Below are 20,374 nucleotides of genomic sequence, written 5' to 3'. Positions count from 1 at the left end.
TGACCTCCTGCTCATCTTCTGTGTCAGGAGCAGGAAGAGTGCAGTGGTATCATTACATGAGCTTGGAGTTTGCACCTGGCTAGTTAGGATGTATACAGTAGGCTGTTACTTCACTCATTTGTGCTTGAAGATGAGAATTGAATGTTCTTAGTTTATTTTTTCTTTTATTACTAATCAAAATTTAAAATATTTCCATTTGAACTGCAGTCATATTTTTTACTTATTCGTTGAGCAAATACTTACAGACTGTCGTAGGGGCTGGGTGGACTCTGGGAATGCACATGACAGGTGGGATCTCTTGCCTCCTGGAGCTCCATCGTGATGGGAACGACAGACCAGAAATGCAGACGTTGCTGTGAAGAAAATGTCCTCTAGTCTCTGGAGAGATGGCGTTTGTAGGCGACAGACGTGAAATGAGGAGGGAACTTGGGGAAGATCTGAGGAGCGTGTTCCAAGCAGAGGGCACAGCTGGTGCAGAGGCTGGACGGGAGGAACAGCGGGAAGGGAGTGAGCAGGGGAGCATGTCAGAGATGAAGAAGGGCTGTCACTCAAGGCTCCATCCAGGGGGTGAGGGAGCAGGCGGATTTCGAGCAGGGCACCAACGTGTGGCTGCTTTGAGAAATGACTTGTGACCCAAGAATAATCTTGGAGAAAGTGTTGCCCCTATATTAACTTTCTAACTCAGACTAGCCTAATTTATATTTCAAAGTTATTATTCAGGTACATCCCACACCCTTTCTATATTCTGTCTCATTTGTTAGTCATTTGAAGGTGGGAAATGATACTGTGAGGCCCCACAGAACAGAGCATCGCCTCCCAGGATGACGTGGGGTCAAGTCTTCAGAGTAGTGAGGGAAATGACTTCGAGGCTGAAGAGTGGGAACTTCAGTTATCTTTAATTAAAAATAGAGGGAACAGAGGTGAAATGGCCCAGTGAAATGTTTTCCCCGATATAGTGTAGGTTGTTTCAGCTTTGGTTATTGTAAGTAGTCCTTTTGAATTTTATTTATATATTTAGTGACACACAAGCATTCCTTTAAAAATTTATATCATATCTATTTGAAATATACCAGGAATAATTTAAATGAGGAGGAAAGTTTAGAACTGTATATTTTATGTCTAGTTTCTTATACTTTTTATCATAATTTAAACATTTTATTTTCATATTACATGTCATTATAGATGACAAATAATTCATATGCGTTATGTATATATTTTTTTATCCCATGAAATTCCAGAAATGTTTCTTATTACATTTAAATTCAGGCCACCTGGCTGTTGCAAATTCAGCCAGCATTCTTAAGGCATATGGTGGTAAAATTTTGTGAAGTATGAAGAAATGAAGCAATTTCTTCAGCTTGTATGTTTAAGAGGTTATGTGTTTAGGGGTAAACCCCCCATTTATTTAGAGTGGTTGGAGAATGGAATATTCTAATTGAAGTTGATTTTTTGGATAATGAAGATTATTACCCAAAGGACTTTTGCATTGACAGTTGATAAAGAACTGCAAATTATGTCACTGACTACATGTTTTCATCTAGTGAGTCCTGTGTGTGTGTGTGCTCGAGGGGTGGCGGGCTCACTCCTGTTCTGTATGAGGCCTCAGGTCAGCTTTGGTCGGAGAATAAGATTCTAATGCTCGCTGCCTGCCATGTAAAAACAACTATAAGGAAATAATTCAGTTTTTCTAGATTTAATTCAGAAGATACTTCCAAGATTGGGATTATGGACTAAAAGCTTTTTGTTTGCTTTTTATGGATTATTGAATAAAATGTATGTTAATTAGGTATTTATGTTAATTATTTATGTTAATTAAGTCTTCTGATTATTTGCAATCTGAATGAACAGAAGTGAACCAGGAGCACTTTCTAGACAGGGCATTTATTTCAGTCTAATTAACAATGTAGTTTCTTATCGATCAGACCTCTCACTGTTTATGAGAGTCATGCTGCCATAACTCCTAGTAACAGGGCAATGAACTCTAGTAACCCCAAGTTTTATGGCTGATGACTTCACTAGACTTGTCTAGACAGCACTTACTCGCTAAAATCATAGCATGTTAGGGCTGGAAGAGATCTAACGAAGATACTGTAACTTAGATGGCCTGAGTGTTCTGTTTGCCATTGTAGCCATGGTTCTGGGGTTTGAGGGATGGTGAGACCAATGACTTCAGCCTGGAAAGTGGGAAACTGATAGGCATAAATATGGGATGGGCCTCGCGTGGGTTTGGGATGCAAGTACAAACATACAGAAGTATTCTCTGGGAACAACAGCAAATTTGAAAGAAATTTGACGGCTGGGTTGTGTTTGTCAAAGTGGCAGAGGCTCTCTGGAGGCTATACCTAGAGAAAGTAATTGCAGGCAAATTCGTAACTTTTTGGATGGACTCCTCCTGGCAAAGCAATTCTAGCTTAAAAAAAATAATGCTAGCGTTCTAATTTTTGCTAATGAAATCCATATGTTATCAAACAGTCTATTGTCAGTGGGTTTGGACTCTATCTGCGTGGTCCCCAACCTTCAGCCATTTTACTCCAGTCAACAACAAAGTTAGTCAAATAGAAAAACTGATTGACTAACAAACATTTTAACTGGTTGTTTTGCTCTCCTGGCTGTTGACATAAAACTGCCAGATGTGGTTTAATTTCGGGCTTGAACTCTGTAGTCCCACAGCTTTACTGGCCTCTAAGTGGCAGAGACCAGAATGTACCTGCTGGTCCAGGAGAGTCCAGTTGTTTTGATTGACTTTGGTTTGGTCTCTGCAGCACTTGGGGTATAAATAGCCTTGTCCCTGAGAAAGCGTCTTGAGGCCTTTACAGATTTGGGTATTTAAACAATTGGATGGGTGGGACAGTGGCTGCGTCACTGCCCTGAGGGCGGACGTTAGCTGAGCTTCTCATTAACTTTGTGAATGTTGAGAAGGTGACTTATGCCTGTAAGACTTTGTTCCGAGAAAGAACACTAATGATTTCCTGATGATTTTGACTTATTGGGAATAAACGGAAAGTGTTTCGTGTTTTGTATAAGTTTTCATGTCAAGTATACTTTGCTCCAGTCTGACAATGAATGAAGAACTCCTGCCTCTCCCTCTGCTGTCATTTCTGTAGGAAGCCGCCCTCTGTAGGCAGCTCCCCATGGAAGCCGAGACTCTGGCCTCGGTTCAGGCTGCTGTCAACCCGCCTGCCATGACCCCGGACATGAGATCCATCACTAATAATAGCTCAGATCCTTTCCTCAATGGGTAAGTTAACATTTGGAGGCCACTTATTTTGGCTTTCTTTAGTATGTGGTCTAGAGTGTCATGGGTCTTTGTTTATGTTGGAAAAAGATGGGGAGCTTGGAGGATTGGGGTGAGGATAGAGGGAGGAAGAGGACGAAAGTGGCAGAAAAAAGAAAAGCAGAGGAAGTCATCTGCCTTTCTTGGTTCTTAATCTCAAATTTAAATATTGAGGATGTGATACGGAGTGACCCTCTAGTTGATAATTTGAAAATGAGAATGAACTTATCATTTCAATGGGGTGGCCCCATGTAGCAATTATTTGAAAGAACCTTGGGGTTTTATGTAGCCAACAGGGGGAATAAAAGCATGTCATGTGGCAAGTAGAGAACAAGACAATTAAGAGATGATGTTTATGCTGAAATGTGAATAAGGTTTATAGCTCAGTTAATGGTGTTATTCAGTGTCGATTTCCTGGTGCTGATAATTGTCCTGCGGTTGTGTGACGTGTCCCTGGGGAAGCTGGGTGCAGGGCCCATGGGGACTCGACTCTTTGACATCTTTTATGTGTGTCTAAAATTATTTCATAATAAAAAATTAATTAAAACAGAGAGATGATGTTTTGAAATATGAGACACATGAGCAGAGGAAAAGATCATTTAGCCAGAAACGTCTTCATAAGTAGAAGTGGTCAACCTTCATTGTAGTCTTTTAAACCCAAATAAAGGGAAATTCTCTGTTTCCTGTGTCTTTCCTGCCCTTGGAGAGGCTTCTGGCAAACAAACAAATACAATTATGGAAGTTATTGAAAATAGATGAAAACAGTAACCAAAGTAATGAAGAAAAGGAGTTTTTAAATTGTTGACTTAAAAGTATTTCAAATATGCAGAAAACTATAAAGAATAACATAAGATTTACCCATATACCCAGCACCCAGATTTGCCATATTTCCATTGATCTTATTTTTTTAAAAAAATAAGCATTACAATAATATTTAACCCCATCGCAGCCACCACTCAAATCCGTTTCTTTCCCTTCTTCCCTCCCAGTGGAAGCTACTAGTTAGAAATTGACGTGTGTCCATCACATGTGGTTTTATACCTCTCCTTGCCTGTTAGTGTGTGTATCCAGAAGCAATATTCAGCGTTGTTTTCTGTTTTTAAAATTTACATAAATGGTATTATACTCTATGTGTAGAAGAGTGTTCAAATTATTATTTTGAGATGAAAAGGAAATCCATGTCAATTTACTGTGAATGGCCAGTTTTATTAGCTTACAGTTTATTAATCTCATTGACATTGGGATGCATGTTTCACAATTAAAGGCGAGGCAAAGTCTGCCTCTTCGTTACCTGCCAAGTTGGGCAGAATGAGAGAGCGGCCCTGGTTCAGGGTTTGCGTGACTGTTGTCCTTCCCACGTCTCCTTCGCGGGCTCACTCTGCGCGTTCGCCCTTTGCTCTCCAGGGGCCCGTATCACTCGAGGGAGCAGAGCACTGACAGCGGCCTGGGCTTAGGATGCTACAGCGTGCCGACGACTCCGGAGGACTTTCTCAGCAACGTGGACGAGATGGACACAGGTAGGAGCACGGCCTGCGAGGATGTGCGGTGTGTTGGCAGTTTTAAATCGTCTCTTTAGTCATCTCCGTGTGAAATCCAACCAGAAACGCTTAATCTCAACAATAACATACAATGACACCTGAAAAGCCACCCAAACCCCGGGCACGGTTACTGAACTTTAGTTCCTTCCCCATAGTTTATAGAAATAGTTTTCCATCGACACAAGAGTCTAAATTCTGCTCTTTTCCCTTTTTTGCTTGTTCTTGCTCTGGAGCCCCTACCTCGCAGCTGCGTCAACGAGCCATTGTCCACTTTGTCCCTTCTCCGCAGTGGACTGCTGACACGCTTCTGGCTTCCGGTCATGATGTTCAGGCCGCTCTTTCTCTTGAGAATCGGTGCTGGGTTATAGTTCCGCCGAAGTGCAGATTTTTTCGTGCCATTCGCTGCGCTGAGGAAGCAGTTGGCAGTGGGCGTTTGGAAAGTTAGGCAGCTCAGAGGATTGATTCTGCATTGTCGGCTCCAAGTGCCCCGTGGCAGCAACGTCCTCCCTCCAGATTAGAACGTCCTCCCTCCAGATTAGAACGCCGAGTCAGAGGGACTTTCGCCTTCAGGCGCGGCCTCCGCTGGCTTCCAGCTGCCTCGCCTTTTCTCCTCTTCTCAAGGAGCGAGGCCTCCAATGGCAAAAACTGAATTTGGCCTTATTTGCCAAATCTAGACTTAATTATCAAAGTCCTAATCTCCCAGAAGATATTCTAGAATCAAAAATAAATGATGGCTGAGGTGTCCACTCTTGGGAGTTTTTCATGCAAGTTCCTCCTCCGTCATCACTGACATTGAAAATTAATTGTTCTGTGGTGAAAATAATGGCTTTCCCCAACACCACTGTCAGTAGTGCCTGTGTTTGCTGCGCTCCAGAGCCCTTCGTGCTCTGAGTCCAGATGATTGGTCAGACGGGAGTCAGGCTTGGCCAGGGTTGTGCGGTCAGGTATGCGTGGAGGGCCACCCCGGGGGCTCCCTGCAGGCCACCATCTAGGGTCTGGAGGATCCCCACAGGCTGTCTGGGGAGGAGTCGCCCAGGGCCAGTTGGGAAGTTTGTTTTGTTCTTCTTCAATTTATTGCTTCAATTTCCCCCTCCCTCCCTGCCTCCCTCCCTCTCCCTCCTTCATCTCTCTCTTTTGTGGTGTGAGATTTATCTTGACCTCTTTGGAACAACCTGATAAGTGACTCCTTCCTATGTTTAATAATTGTTTGCTTTCGTCTTTGAAACACTGGGAAGCCAGTAAAGATAAAAAGTTAAATAAGAAGAGACTCAGGAGATCTAAATCTAAGCCTGACATTTAAAAAATATGTATATTCTGTTCTTCGGCTTTTTAAAATGACCTCGAGTGGGTAAGTAGGGAATGTTTTGAAGCCAAAATGTGGAATGAAGTGGGCTCCTGAAAAGAACAGAGTCTATGCAGACGGGCACCTAAGCTGACTCTTTGCTTCTCCACTTACTGGTACTGACTTTGGGGAGGCACGTATGTTCTGGGGCTTCAGACTTCTCGCCTGCAAAGCAGGCTCACTCCACAGAGTGTGAGGAGTCAGGAGATCACGGAGCTTGGGGCACGGTTCCCTCCCGCCTCCTAAGAAGGCTGAGTGAACGCACAAATTGGACTTGATAAACATTAGGGTTCCGAGTCAACCTGGCTAAGTGAGTGTCAGCCCATGGAGTTTCGCGCCATGTCTGTGAACTCTTTATAGGAAGTGGGCGTGGACCCTCTCAAGATGAGAAATGTCATTTATTCGGTAACAGGGTGAGGAAGAGCTGGGGTGGGCAGAGCTGGAGAGTGGCCACACAAGGCCTCTTTGACCTGCTGACCACAGGCTGAAGGGGAACAAGCCAGCCGAGCGCTCCCTCTGCCAAACTCACGTGGAAACAACAGCTGGACGTGGTGTGAGGACAGAGTAAGGGGAATAGCAAGAGCAAAGGCTGGAAGTCATCCGTCCTCCCGGAATAGTCTGCAGTAATCACACTCTTTTAAGAATTGCCTGGGTTTTGTCTCTTCCACTTTTTAAATGGATAAAATTGCAAAAACCAAAAAGATTACTTTGAGATTGCAAAGTTGCTCCAAAGAGAGATATTTTAAGGCTGTTAACCTTAAGGAAGAACCTTAACTAGTCTCCTCATACTTGCCGTGTCTGAGGAGACAGGACAAAGAGGAATTCTCTAAAACAAAGAGATTTTATTTGGCTAAAAAATGTATTCTTGAGTTCTTAAAAGGTTAAAATGGGAAATCAGTAGAAATGAATGATTCTAACTGGAGATGAAAGAAAAAGATCCAGCGCGAGGGTCAGATAATTGTTCAGGGTAGACAATTCTTTTAAGCCTCATTTCCATCTGTTATACTCTAGGGGGTAGAAAAAAGTTATTCTGGATTTTCTTTTGTGTTTTGATGTGGGTTTTCAGTATTGGTATACCACTATTGAGGGCATGTTGTTGAACTTGGTTTAATTTTTCAAATTGCTGCCTTTTGCAATGAAAATCCTATAAAATATTGCCGAGTCATTGATATTTTATGTTATAGAGAAGCCACTAAGCTTTGCTGTCACCAAAATGCAAGTTTGATATGTTTTCCTCTTGTTTGGAGAGATGCATATGGTCTCCTTGAAAAATGCATATGGTTAAAGTGAATTTTCCCCAGTTTTGCTCAGAATAGTGAAATTTCTACATACGCTTTTCGGGAAGGCCGCTGTACTTGTAACACACAAGCTAATTTAACAAGTTTCTTAAAAATGATTCTGTGGTGGAAGCTGGCTTTGGTTATCACTGCCCCTCAGTCTTGAGGTGTATTTCACCCTTTTAGACAATTGATGGGGCCATTCGAATGAACAGGTGGTTCTGATCCCGTGTAATTTGCAGTGATTGAGTTCCTAGGCTTTTCTTTCTCTCAGCACAATCAACAAACATTTATTTTATTTTTGTATTTGTGTAAGTTTGTATGTTTCAATGATGTCCAGAGCCATGGATGTGTGGCAGACGTTATATGGCAGTTTACTCCAATTTGTGAAGAAGGTACTCTAATCCCAATTTCAGATGGGTAAACTGAGGGTCAGACGAGTTAAGTGTGTCTAAGGTCACACGGCTGAAAAACTCCATCTCCTGGCACAAAGGTCAGTACATGGTCTCCTGTACTGTTACTCACAGAGAATGTGTATTCTTCATGTCATATCCCAGACACGACTTCCCTCCAGAACAACATGTTCTCAATTATGTTCTGCAGACTCTAGTTCTCTTAGGTATAAATTCTGCCAAAATAGGATTAGATGATTAAATAGGTTTAGGTAATAGTGGTTTAAACAAAATAAAACAGATTCCTTCACTACAAGACTTCTCAGACCCTTAATGTGCTCACATGCCTTGCGGCTCATACGTATTGTTAGAATGTCGATTGTTGCGGTAGGGGGGGTGGGGGGGTGCGAAGGGAGGGGGATGACCTGCAGAAGCCACTTGACAAAATATTTTGAAGATGATCCCTAGAACCATCAGTGGAGGCAGCTGTTTAATAACATGGTTAAAAGAAATTCCTCACTACTCCCTTTGAACATAAAGAGGGCAGATATGGGTAAATCTAAGCTCACAGTTAAATCCTTAGATTATAGCTGTGTGATAAGGTGTTTATCACAGGCAGGGCCTCTGCACTCTTTCCCAAAACAGCTGTTCCTGCCGCTTCACGGGAAGGCACAGATTGTAGGTCAGATCCACAGTGCCTTCACATGCTCCTTTCCTGTCTTCCTGGACCTGTCCATTCTGGACCACATCTACCCAGACAATTAAAGATTCACCCAGCATCTCTGCATTCTTTATGGGTGAGCATCACCAACTCAGTCTCAGTCATGTGGTAGCTGAAATTTTGCACAGAAATGAAATATTAATCTTCTTTTTAAATGCTGGCGAAGTGGAAATGAAGATGAGAGTTGTGTTAACACTTGAACTGTCCCTCTTTGAAGAGCTTCGAAAAAGGAACTGAAATGGTTTCCTTTCATTCTGTTGTAGGAGAAAACGCAGGACAGACGCCCATGAACATCAACCCTCAGCAGACCCGCTTCCCTGATTTTCTTGACTGTCTTCCGGGAACAAACGTTGACCTGGGAACTTTGGAATCTGAAGATCTGATCCCCCTCTTCAATGATGTAGAATCTGCTCTGAACAAAAGCGAGCCCTTCCTAACCTGGCTGTAATCAGTACCATTGTAACTTGGATGCAGCCGTGACCTGACATTTCCTGGGCCTCTTGGAAAAGGCGATCGAGCAGAGCCCGTTGCAGATGCACCACTTTCTGCCTCCATGACTCGTGCTCCCTCCTTTCCATGTGGCCAGTTTAATCATTGCCTGGATTTGATTGACAGTAACTTAAGTTAAACACAAATAAATGTTCTATTTTCATTTTCTGCAATCCTGCATTCCTGTGATGGGTTATGCAGATTTGTTTCTGCAGAACTGATTATGCAGAATTGCTTCTCCCTTTTTCTCTCTGCTGCCCCATGACTAAGCTTTGTGCGTGTTGAAATTTATACATCGATTGATTATAAACTATAAAAAGCTGACCACAGGCAGTGGCTTCTGACAGGTGGCTCGGTCCAGGAAATGTACACAAAATTAGACCTGATTTACAGTTTCAAAAACTGTATTGATGACAGTAGTACCAAATGCTTTAAAAAATATTTAACTTGAGCTTTAAAAATCATTGTATGGATAGTAACATTCTGCTGTATGGAATACGTCATTTTGAATCCATGCTGGTTCTGATGGTTCTTGTTACTTTATGTTTAGAAAGGCACACGGTCCTATCGTAGTTTCCGCTTCATCGTTTTACTGCATAGCATCTAGACAACTAGTCCTTCAGCAGGAGAGGGGCAGCAGCCTTAGACACAGTTCCTACACTACAGATCTTATGAAAGAGACCAGTTTGGTATTAATTATGAGCATTTATTAAACAAAACTTTTTAAAATTGCAAGTTGGATTTTTTAAAAATTGCAGCTTAGAATTTGATGTTTCTTTTATAAAGCACGATAATTTTGTAGCTGATGGCAAAGGGCAGCCAAATGTTTTTGATACATCAGTGGCAACTGTATTTCTGTCTTTTGAAACTGTTCTGAAGACATCAGGACAACATGGCTTTCACCCAGATGGCACACACAGTAAGCTGTTGCTTTTTAAATTCTGAAGCCTTGTCCGTTTCGCTTTCAAGATTTTAAGTGTTTAAAATAATCTTATCTATGAAACTGTGTGAAGGATGAAGCAGATCTCTGACTGACGTAAAAAAATGCCCTCTGAGGGTGTATGGTGGAGACATGTTTCTGAATTCAGTAAAAGTGATTCCTAAGTGTATCATCCTAACCCTGTTTGCTATGGTTGGTATAAAAAGGCATGAAATATGTACTCAATACCTCTTATGTAACCAAAAACGTTTTTTCTTAGCTTTTAAGGACTGAGAGAGGTCAGGTTCCCCTGGCACGCACTCTGCCTGCATTGCCAATGAAGTCCTCAACTGTTTAATATTTTAAACTGACATTATTTATAATCTATGAATTTAATATCTTTTTTTGAAAGACATTAATAATTCAGGTCTCTGAGAGGAAACTTTCAATTCCCAAGGGGGCTTATTTTTCGAGGGGGGGCGGACTCTTAAATAAGATCATTTTTGGTCTACCCGAATATAAACGGGCAGAATACATTTTATCTTGTTGGAAAGGAGGCACGTGAAAAGGTCAGAGGCGAAGTAGCGAAGTTATGGACTCTAGTGGAAAGGATACGAGTTGTGAGATGGAAATAGACAAGTTAGAGAACCCCAAAAGCAAGACAAGCAGGAGGATGAGAGGTGCCCCCAAAGAACAAAGCAACCATTTTCTCCTACAACCTTTATAGCGAAAGGCTGTTGTAGAAGAAAAGCAGCTTTGGTGCACATTAGGGGGTGGGAGGGGGAGACGGGGCACATGCTGCTCTGTCCGTGCTGGTGCTGAGCAGGCGGGCGGACAACAGCATGAACCTGCCATTGCTTCCAGCACAATGAAGCGATTTCTTTTTCCTGAAGGACCCGTGGTTTCTGTTCCTCTGATTCCTTCTCTCTCTAAGTGCTCTGAGAGAGATGGGGGTAGGTGTTTATGTTGCTACTAAATTGAAGGGAGCACTATTTCTTTTTCTCTTTTGTTCGCAATAATTGCAAAAAGAGTTGTACATTCTTTCTAAGGAAAAAGAAAAGAAACAACAAGGGACCTAACAAAACTGAGCAGTGTTACTGTATTTTTTAAAAATATTTTTATAGACTCATTTTCAGGTTATTAAACATAAAAGAAACAGATACCCCTCTTTTTTTTAAGTAGTTAAAGCATCGGTGATTTGTATTATCGATTTTTAGAAGTAATTTCCTAGTAAGCTTGTGGCATTAGAAAATACTAGAATTTTTAGTGAAATTAGTTTGAACATTTATTAATGAATATAACAGATATTTTTTCAGAATTAAATATGGACCCTGACTATGTGTTTACTAATAGATAAAACCAGATATAATTTTTGTTTGTTTCTAAGGCCATAAAATATGGTCTTTGTTAAAGAACACTAAAGCTAGAAATTTAAAGTAAGAACAACTCTTTAGAGGATACTTCCTATTATTGTAGGTGTTAAAACCCCTCCAGAAGTCATGATAAGGTGCTATTTATACTATGTTTCTTATTAGAAAACAACTGCCAGGATAGCTCATCTTTTTAGTCCTAAATGAATCAATTTCAACATTTCATCCAATAATTTTGCTGCAGCAAAGGCATATGAAAAATTGAAATTGAAAAATAATTTCAGAGCTCTTTCTTTCAAGCTATTTTTTTCCTGATAAAATGCATTTTCTTGAAGTAAATACATTGTCAAAACCTATTTGCAATTCTATTAAATCTAAGTAATTGTTAGTGTTTCACCATGATCTTTAGGTTGTGAAAGGCCATTGCTTTCACTGATTCTACCATATACGAGAAGCACATAAAGCAGAGTGAAAAACTGAGTGTGCTGGGGCGCTGGTGACCCGTGCCTGGTGGGAGAGCTCTCTGTAGAAGTGTCGCTCGTTACATGCTGTGTTTTCATGACGTAATAGAAAGGAACTTCTGAAAGTACAACTTTCATGAAAAAAATAAGCTGTTAAAAAAAGGAAATTGTAGATTAATTTAATTGGGAAAATGGGCGATTGACAGAGACCGGTTCCCTAACACACTACATCGTTTATGTGCTCAGACTTTAACTTGTAAAAACTTTCTTCTCCATTTTGTAATATGACCTACATGTGTTTATTTTTAACTTAGCTGTGTGTATGGAAAGTACGCAGCCAAGTCGATCAGATCAAACCATTTTGCCTGGAGTTTGGTACTGGTTTTACTTCTCTGATTCTGTATAATAAAAATAAATACAACTGAATTTCCACGTGGAGCTTTGTCTTTTCATGATTCATGCCGAGGGCTCTGGGTGGGACTGAGGCGAGGCTTACGTAACTCTCCTGGCAGACAATGAAAGGAAGAATATTGTGTAGGCAAACATTTTTTTGGCTCAAATCTCTCGTCTTCCATATTCTAAATATCCACAGTGTTCTGGTTTGCACTTTATTTGAAGTAACCCGCTGAGATTTTTTTTTAGGGGTGTATATATATATATATCACACTGTCCTTCCAGGGCCCTTGCAGATTTGACTGGGGCATCAGAGCTATAGGATTCAGTCTGTCCTCTGTCGTTAACAATATGGCCTGGCTTCTGGTTGTCAAAACTGCAAACCGCTCCTTGTTCCCTCTGAGTGTGAGCTGGTGGCAGAATATTTTCTCTGTTGAGTCCTTGGTCTTCACTGTCACGATACCTCTGTCCACTCCACAGAGACACTAGGTGAGAGCACTGAGCAGAAGTGAGTTTTTAAGCAGAAACTTTCAGCTAAACAGCAGAAAGAGGAAATGCTGGTGGAAACAACTTAGCAACACTCCACAGTCTGAGTCTCACACATCTTTTTGAAAACCACGTTTCATCGTCACTTTTAAAGTAATGTGGTCATTCTTGACAATGTTATACATACCAACATGTACTAAGTAAAAAGGAGAAGTTCTCTATCCTCCAAATCTCAGACTTTTAAAAAGTATGATTTTTTTTCCTATGGTATAAGTTGGATTTAACAAAAGCAAAGCACTTATACATGCTGTTTTGAAGCTTTCATTTTTTTTCTCTTAACAATGACAATATTACTAATAGAGCGTTTTTGCTGTGCCAGGCACTATGCAAAACACTTGATATGTATCATCATTTCATCTGCACGGCAACCCTGTTACTTCAATAATATTGTCCTCACTTTAGAGATGAAGAAATTGAGGTTGAGAGAGGTTAAGTAACTTGTATAAGGTCACACAGTAAGCAAATTTATCCAGTATCTCATGGTCATCTTCCCGTGCCCCTGCATGGAATTGGATACTTCATTTAATTTTTAATGACAAAAAAATATTCTCTTGTGTGGATGTCTCCTGTTGGTAGCCAGTTGGTTGCTTGGGGGGTTTTTTTGCCTTTACAAATAGTGTCACAGACACAGTCTGCTCCTGTGTCAATATGGCTAGAGAATAAATTTCCTGGGAAAGAAATCGCTGCATCAAAAGGTAGGTGACTGGGGCCGGCCCCGTGTCTGAGTGGTTAAGTTCATTCGCTCCGCTTCAGTGGCCCAGGGTTTCGCTGGTTTGGATCCTGGGCGTAGACATGGCACCGCTCATCAGGCCACACTGAGGCAGCGTCCCACACAGCACAACCAGAAGGACCTACAACTAGAATATACAGCTATGTCCTGGGGGGCTTTGGGGAGAAAAAGAAGGGAAGAAAAAAAAAAAGGTTGACAACAGATGTTAGCTCAGGTGCCAATCTTTAAAAAAAAAAGGTAGGTGATCTTAAATTTTGATAGATTCTGTCAAATATTTTTGGAGAAAAAGGACTGTACCAATTTATACTTCCAAGAACAATGTATGCAAAGGCCTGTTTCCCCATTGCCAACCTAGAGCTGGACAGAGCCTACCTCTTTTTTTTGAAGATTGAGAAATTTTACTACAAATACGCAGTTTCAAAAAAAAATCAAATTTTGTTTGTGTATGCATTAACATTTTTTGCTGTTTTCCCACTTATACATTCCATAAAATATTCGAGAAGATATGTGAAATATATAAAGTTCAAGTGGAATGAAAAATCTATTTTCTATTTCTATCAATAATATAGAATACAAATTATTTTTTCTGTTTTGGTTTTTTCCCCAGCTTTACTGAGATATAATTGATACATTGTGTAGCTTTCAGGTGTACAATGCAGTGATTTTGTCTATATATTGCAACATGATTACCACAAGGAGGTTAGTGAACACACGCATCACCTCACATAGCACCAAAAAATTTTTTTCTGTGGTTAGAACTTTTGACTAACTCTTATATCTTTGCTAATGTGATAGGTAGAAAATATCTTATTGTTATAGTCTGTATTTCTCAAATTAATAGTGAAATTGAATGATCTCTTCACTAAGGTGGGTGGTGTCCGTTCTCCACCCAGATCACCTTCCATTCCTTTTGACTGTTTTTGTGCACACCTGCTGGTATGTTTTTGCTTCCAATGGCTGACATCTGTGGCTCTTTGTAAAAAGATTGCTGGAGTCACTTGCCCCCTCCCCCGCCCCCCAGAGCTAGAAATGCATAGGAATTCACATCCTACAACATGACCTTTAGCCAATGACAGGTGGGTTGGTGACTTACATTCCAGAGCCCCCTGGGATCAGGCAGACACTACCTTCTGCAGGACTTAGAGCACGCTCTGCTTTGTTTCCTCCCCTTTCCTGTCTTGACCCCCCCCCACTCTGTTACCAGTTTCCCCTATAAATATCTGCTTTCTTGATAAATCCTTTCTTAATAATAAGTCACTTGTATGTGAGTCCTTGTATCAGGATCTGCTTCTGGGAACCAGACCTAACATAGTATCCAGAATATACAACAAACTTGCAACTCAGCAAGAAAAACAAACAGCCCAATAGAAATATGGGCCAAGAACATGGACTGAAAATGTACAAGAGGAAACTGTTACCGAGCAAAAGGGCTCACTGCCTGATGAGCGTAGCAGCTAATACTATGGCACAGACTTTTGGGAAAAGAAAAGGCTTTATTGTGAGGTTGATGGACAAGGAGACAGGAGGCAAGGCTCTCAAATCTGCCTCCCCAGTTCAAGGTTTGGGGCAAAATATAAGGAGTTAGGGGCTACTAAGCTACAGCTGGGCCCGTGTAAGCTGATTGGCTAGTTTCAAGTCAGTCCATATATGGTAACCAAGCTACTTAGGCTCCTGGAAGCCAGATTTTCCTTATTGAAGGAAGATGCTTGGTTCCAGGGTCATCCTGGGGCTATGGGTTCCCACCTGGCACAGTGCTGTCTCCGTTATTGAGCAAGGTTTGATTAATCAACAACCTTTTTCTAAGGATGCAGAACTAGTTTAAACTGGTCAATGTTTTATGTGCTGTTTCAAAACTGGATGCCAAATAATTTTACAACTTCATTACTAATCAGAAAAATGGAAATTAGATAGCAATGACATACCATTTCACTTCTATCAAACTGCAAAATTAAAAAGGTTGATAACACCAAGTGCTGACTAAGACTTGGGGAAATGGGAAAATTTAATGCACTGGGGGTGGTGCATTTTGTAACCTCCACTAAGCTGGCAACTTGGTCTGTGTTGTTCACTACTATACCCCGGTCCCTAGGGCAATGCCCAGAACATAGCAGATTCCCAGTCAATGCTTGTTGAGTGAATTAATTTTTTGGCACACTGTATTCCCCACAGAAGTGAGTAGTCTCAGAAGGGACACACAGAGAAGAGGGTTTGCAAAACAGGGGAGAAGGAACTTCCTAGACAATTGAGTTGATTAAACAAACCTGTCACCAGTCAGTGGGGTGGCAAATATTGCAGCCAACCGTATCCATCTAGTTGATAAGTCAATCTGTAACAGACATTGCAGCCAAACCAGTTCCAAGCTGGGACTTGTACATTTATAGTGTTTTCAAGTTTCTTTCTTTCTTTCTTTTTTAGGATTGCAATCTATTGAAAATACGTATATGGGTATTTGCCATTAAAAAATTGTAACCACTGTATTTTAGGTTTTTCCCTGGAGCACTGGTTTTTTAAAATTATGATTGAATATTGTGTGGACATCAAAGCTCGTGGCTATACAATTTACTAGACTTCCACAGAGAGTCATATGAAGGTATTTGAGGTGTTAGATTAACATCTGGAGAAGCTGTGACATCTGCCTTGCTGCCCAGAATAGTTAAATATGTGTAACGTATTAAAATGAACATAGAATCAAGATCAGACCCATTATATCGTGTTAGGAAGATTTCTTGGATGAGTTTCTGGTCACTGGAGTGAGAATGGTCTGTGAATTCTGGCCCTAAAACAAAATGAATTTGTTCCTGGGGTGCCTCAAGGTCTGGTCCATTCAGGTCCTCAAAGCAGAATTTCTGAGAACTTTTGCTGGAATGTCCCCAAATTTCAAGATTCCAAACAGTTAACCAATGCATTTTACTTTTTCGCGGTCTCTGAGGCTCTGAGAAACTGACCAAGGCTGTAGATATTGTTCACAGTGAGACGCTCACACACACATTTTACACTCAATTCTAGATGGTGCATAGACTTGCTGAATCCCTGGCGTTGACCGTAGACTCTGCAACTTTTCCCTATGGGCTGTCCTTGAAACAGATCCCTCGCAACTTAAAAGTGTGAGTTGATGAAGCCTTGCACTGTGGTTAGTGGGGATAGGTTGTGTTTAGAAATATTAAGTTGCAGGAGTCATAGATAGAATTTACCCTGGAGTTTTATATGTCCTCAGTGGGCATGATGAATGAATGAGTGAATAGGTTCAATATATAATTGCTGGCTGTTTGATATTAGTGACTCTGGGAATGCTGGGAGATATCAAAGGAGATCCTAAGAGTCTTACATTCTTTGTCTTAGGACCAGGGGCTTCAGACCTACCTAACTCTCCTAACTACTGGAAACACAGCCGGCCATCTGCAAGCCGGGGGCTTGGCGATGAGAGGGGCAGGCAGAGCATTCTGAGGATATGGAACTGATAAACAGAGGCACGGGAGAAATGGAAGGGAAACAATATATTTTAGCAACCTGCATGTTCCAGGAGCCAGGGGTCGTTAGTTCCTGAGTGTGTGTGTGTGTGTTTATTGGAATAGCATTAAACTTTTAGAGTCATTTGGGCAAGAATTAACATCTTTATAATATTGAATCTTTTTTCAATCTGTTTTCTTAACATCCTCAAAGAAGGAGAGTTGAAGATGGATAGACAAAAAACAAACAAATAAAAGCCCCCACAACCTCAGTCTTGGAAGTCAGGCGCTAGCAATAGCTCTATCAGAAACGACAGCTATGACTGTAGTCTCTGGAAATCCACTTGACCTTTCTGGTTCTCATTTCTTGTTTCTCTCTATTTCTCATGGCACTAAAATTCTCCTACTCTATAATCTTCCTTAGTTTTTGAACTGATTTTCTACATTCAGATAGACAGATTTGTGTCTGTACACAAACACACACCCTTTTTCTTAGATCATTTTTGAGAGTCTGATAGTTAGACTGGAGAGTAAGAAACTGGTATTTTAACTATGACTCTAATCCCTAAATGACGTAATTTCAGCAGGCATGTTCATACTGCCCAACCACAGTGCCTGACATTTCCACCGTTAGGATTAGGGACTGTTTCCAGAAAAAGGCCCCACTCAAATATCTTGCCTGGGTAATGACGATGTGACTAATTGGACTATAAAATGGAGAAAATCAATTTACAGGATTAGCAGAGATTAACATTCACAAACCCCTTGCACTCTAGAGAGAGAATCCATGCATGGAATTGGCATAGAGTGTGAGGAGTGCTCCAGAGAATGAGAAGAAGGGTCAACATTACTGGGGAAAGGTGAGGTCTGGAACATTCCACGCAGCATGGCAAGTCCTGCAGGAGGAGGGTGTGTGAGCGTTACAAAGGGCATGTGGGCAGTCTCCTTTACAAATCTGCCCCGGGCTTCGTTCCTACAACCAGTCAAGAAGTTCAGCACTGTCCACCTATTAGTTAACACCCCAGCCACAGCCAATCTCTTAAAGTTTGGGAACTTCAGTTTCTTCACGTGTAAAATTGGCTATTATGGTAAGAAAGAGGGCACAACAAGAGAGTGCTGAGGATTCGGAGAAGTGAGCTGTGTAGAAGACCCAGTTTTTCACAAGTGGTGGATAAATGTTCCTTTCCTTCTTTTGGGGATCGTCCCCTCTGTTCCTCCTGGGCCGTCTTTTCTCTACCTGGGTACCACCATCCAACAGTGAGCTCCTTCTTTGTCAGCCTGCCGCACTCCGCCAGCTGGGACTTCTGCTGGTTCTGTATCTAGCACCCTGAACGATGCCTGCCTGGTACACTGTTCAAAAATATTTTCAAAACGTCTGCTGGATGAACGACCATGATTGTGAGAATGTTGTCTTTCACGCTGTGACCTTCCTTCGGATGGCACCGACTTTGGTTGACTTTTCTTGCACTTCCCTGTCTTGAATTAATGAGGCTTTTGGAAGATGTTCCTCGATGGGGAGATAGAGAAAAATTGGTTTTGTTAGAAAGATGGCCAAACCTAGAGGAATTTTCTGCCGAGCGACAGGCTGGGCCCAAGTCACCGTCAGTGGGCAGCAGACAGCTTTGTGCCGGTGTGGTGTCCAGCAGACGAGGCTGGGGAAGGGCTGGGGCACCGGCGCAGGCAAGCAGACATGCAGAATACCGATATTTTTGTGTCCTTCTTTGCACTCACCTATAAATCCTTTGCCAGCGAGATCTGCTGCTTTTGAGTGAGAATAAAGTTATTTTTAAGTACAGATAAAAAAAGGAAAAAGACATTCTCAGAGCAAGGTTCCTAGTGGAGTCAATAGTTGACTTGCCTCCGAATATCCTAAGATGTTAGTGCAAAATGTGAATTTCTCTGACTTCCTGAATCTGAAGACGGCAGGGCTGGGCATCTGCGTTGTTCAGCAAGCTACCAGGTGATTCTGGCGCATTCTCAGGTTTGAGGACCACCTCACCTGGTGAGTGGTCGCTAACTTTTTATCATGAAGCCCCAATGCGTGTATGTTTGCTTGTTTATTTATAAAATGTATACATAGGTGACTATTCTAGTGTGTATTTTATAAAACATTCACAAAGATAGAAATTTTAAAAGGATAAAAAAACATCTATGCGAAAGTTCCTATGTGAACGACCCATGCCACATTCTGGATGACAGGACAAGGCTAATTGAAGCAGAGGAAATGTTACTGACCGATCGTCGGGGTGATTGTGACGCACCACATCCATTTTCTTAAGCTTATGGCCCCACACCAATGGGCATGTGGGAGCATGAGCGTTTGTAGAGGTTTTCTTTCTGCTTCAATAGTGTCCCTGGAATTCTCTGTCTCTCTACCTCCCCACAAAATTCGCATTTGGTGTATTCAAGAAAGTTGTCATATTTACCCCCTTCCCCAGCCTGATGCCCCCAGTGCAACTTCCGGATGGGAAACTGAGTGTGGACTGGCCAGTATGTTGGCATCGTAGAGCCTGGCAATGCCCAGAAACGCACACACACACCCCTGGGACTGTTTCAAGACTGAACAAGTTGCTCAAACGTCTACTATGAAACTCTGCCTACAAAAAACTTTAAATTCATTTAGACTCTCAATCTGGCTTTTAAACTTTCTAGGGTCATGGGTCTCTGAGAATCTAATGAAATCTATGAACTTTCTCTCTGGGGCAGGAAAAAATACTCATCTGACCATATATACCATTTCAAAGGGGGTGAAAACCTGTGGCGTTCTCCAAGTGTGGATTCTGAGCCAGCAGCATCAGCATTTCCTGGGAACTTACCAGAAATGCCCCACACCCAAGCCTACTGAATAAGAAAGTTTGGGGTGGGAAAAAGCCCTCCAGGTATTTTTGATGAATACACAAGTTTGAGAACTCTCCAGAGCCATGGTTCTCAGAGCTGCCTCCTTAGCAGAATCACCTGAGTTAAAAACAAGAAGCACTGGTGCCTGAGCCCCGTCTCCTTTAATTAAATCAGTATCTGGAGGTGGGGCCCAACACGCGGATTTTTAAAAGCTCTCCAAAGGAGCTAAGCTCTGTGGACGCAGATTTTAATAACCCAGGCTACCTCTGCCAGTCCCAGTTAGAGCATGATAGCACCAGGGAGAACTGAGCACCAGCCTGACTCATCACTGTCATTTACAGGTGAGGAACCTGAGGCCTGGAGAATGAGAAGCTTTTCCAGCACCACACAGTTACTAAGTCAGCCTCCAGTTCTGCGTCTTTCTCTGCTCCAGGAAGTGCTGCACACTGAAACAGTGAGCCCCAAACATTCCCGAAGAAGCCAGGAAAGTGAAGACACGTGCTTGAAAGTAGCCTAGATCCGGCATTCGTAGCCGCACACCATCGCCAGCAACTCCCAGTGGTTTTCCCTCTTTGGCCCAATGTTTGCAGTGCCTGCTGCTCATTTTCACTGAACTCGGCCCGTGGAGCTTTCTTGAG

At 41.8% G+C, this 20,374-nt stretch overlaps 1 protein-coding gene across 1 annotated transcript in view; it reads left to right on the top strand.

Moving 5' to 3' along the window:
- The window catches only part of WWTR1 (WW domain containing transcription regulator 1), a 120,537-nt gene extending 108,328 nt beyond the window's left edge, over nucleotides 1-12,209 (top strand). The window contains exons 5-7 of the mRNA XM_070576312.1: nucleotides 3,105-3,238; nucleotides 4,679-4,791; nucleotides 8,808-12,209. Coding sequence (XP_070432413.1) covers nucleotides 3,105-3,238; nucleotides 4,679-4,791; nucleotides 8,808-8,992 — 432 coding nt within the window. The 3' untranslated portion in view covers nucleotides 8,993-12,209. The remainder of the gene's footprint in view (nucleotides 1-3,104; nucleotides 3,239-4,678; nucleotides 4,792-8,807) is intronic.
- Nucleotides 12,210-20,374: the final 8,165 nt, after the last annotated feature.

Source organism: Equus przewalskii, chromosome 15, assembly GCF_037783145.1.
Source record: "Equus przewalskii isolate Varuska chromosome 15, EquPr2, whole genome shotgun sequence".
Taxonomy (NCBI): domain Eukaryota; kingdom Metazoa; phylum Chordata; class Mammalia; order Perissodactyla; family Equidae; genus Equus; species Equus przewalskii.
This window is presented reverse-complemented; position numbering and strand designations above follow the sequence as displayed.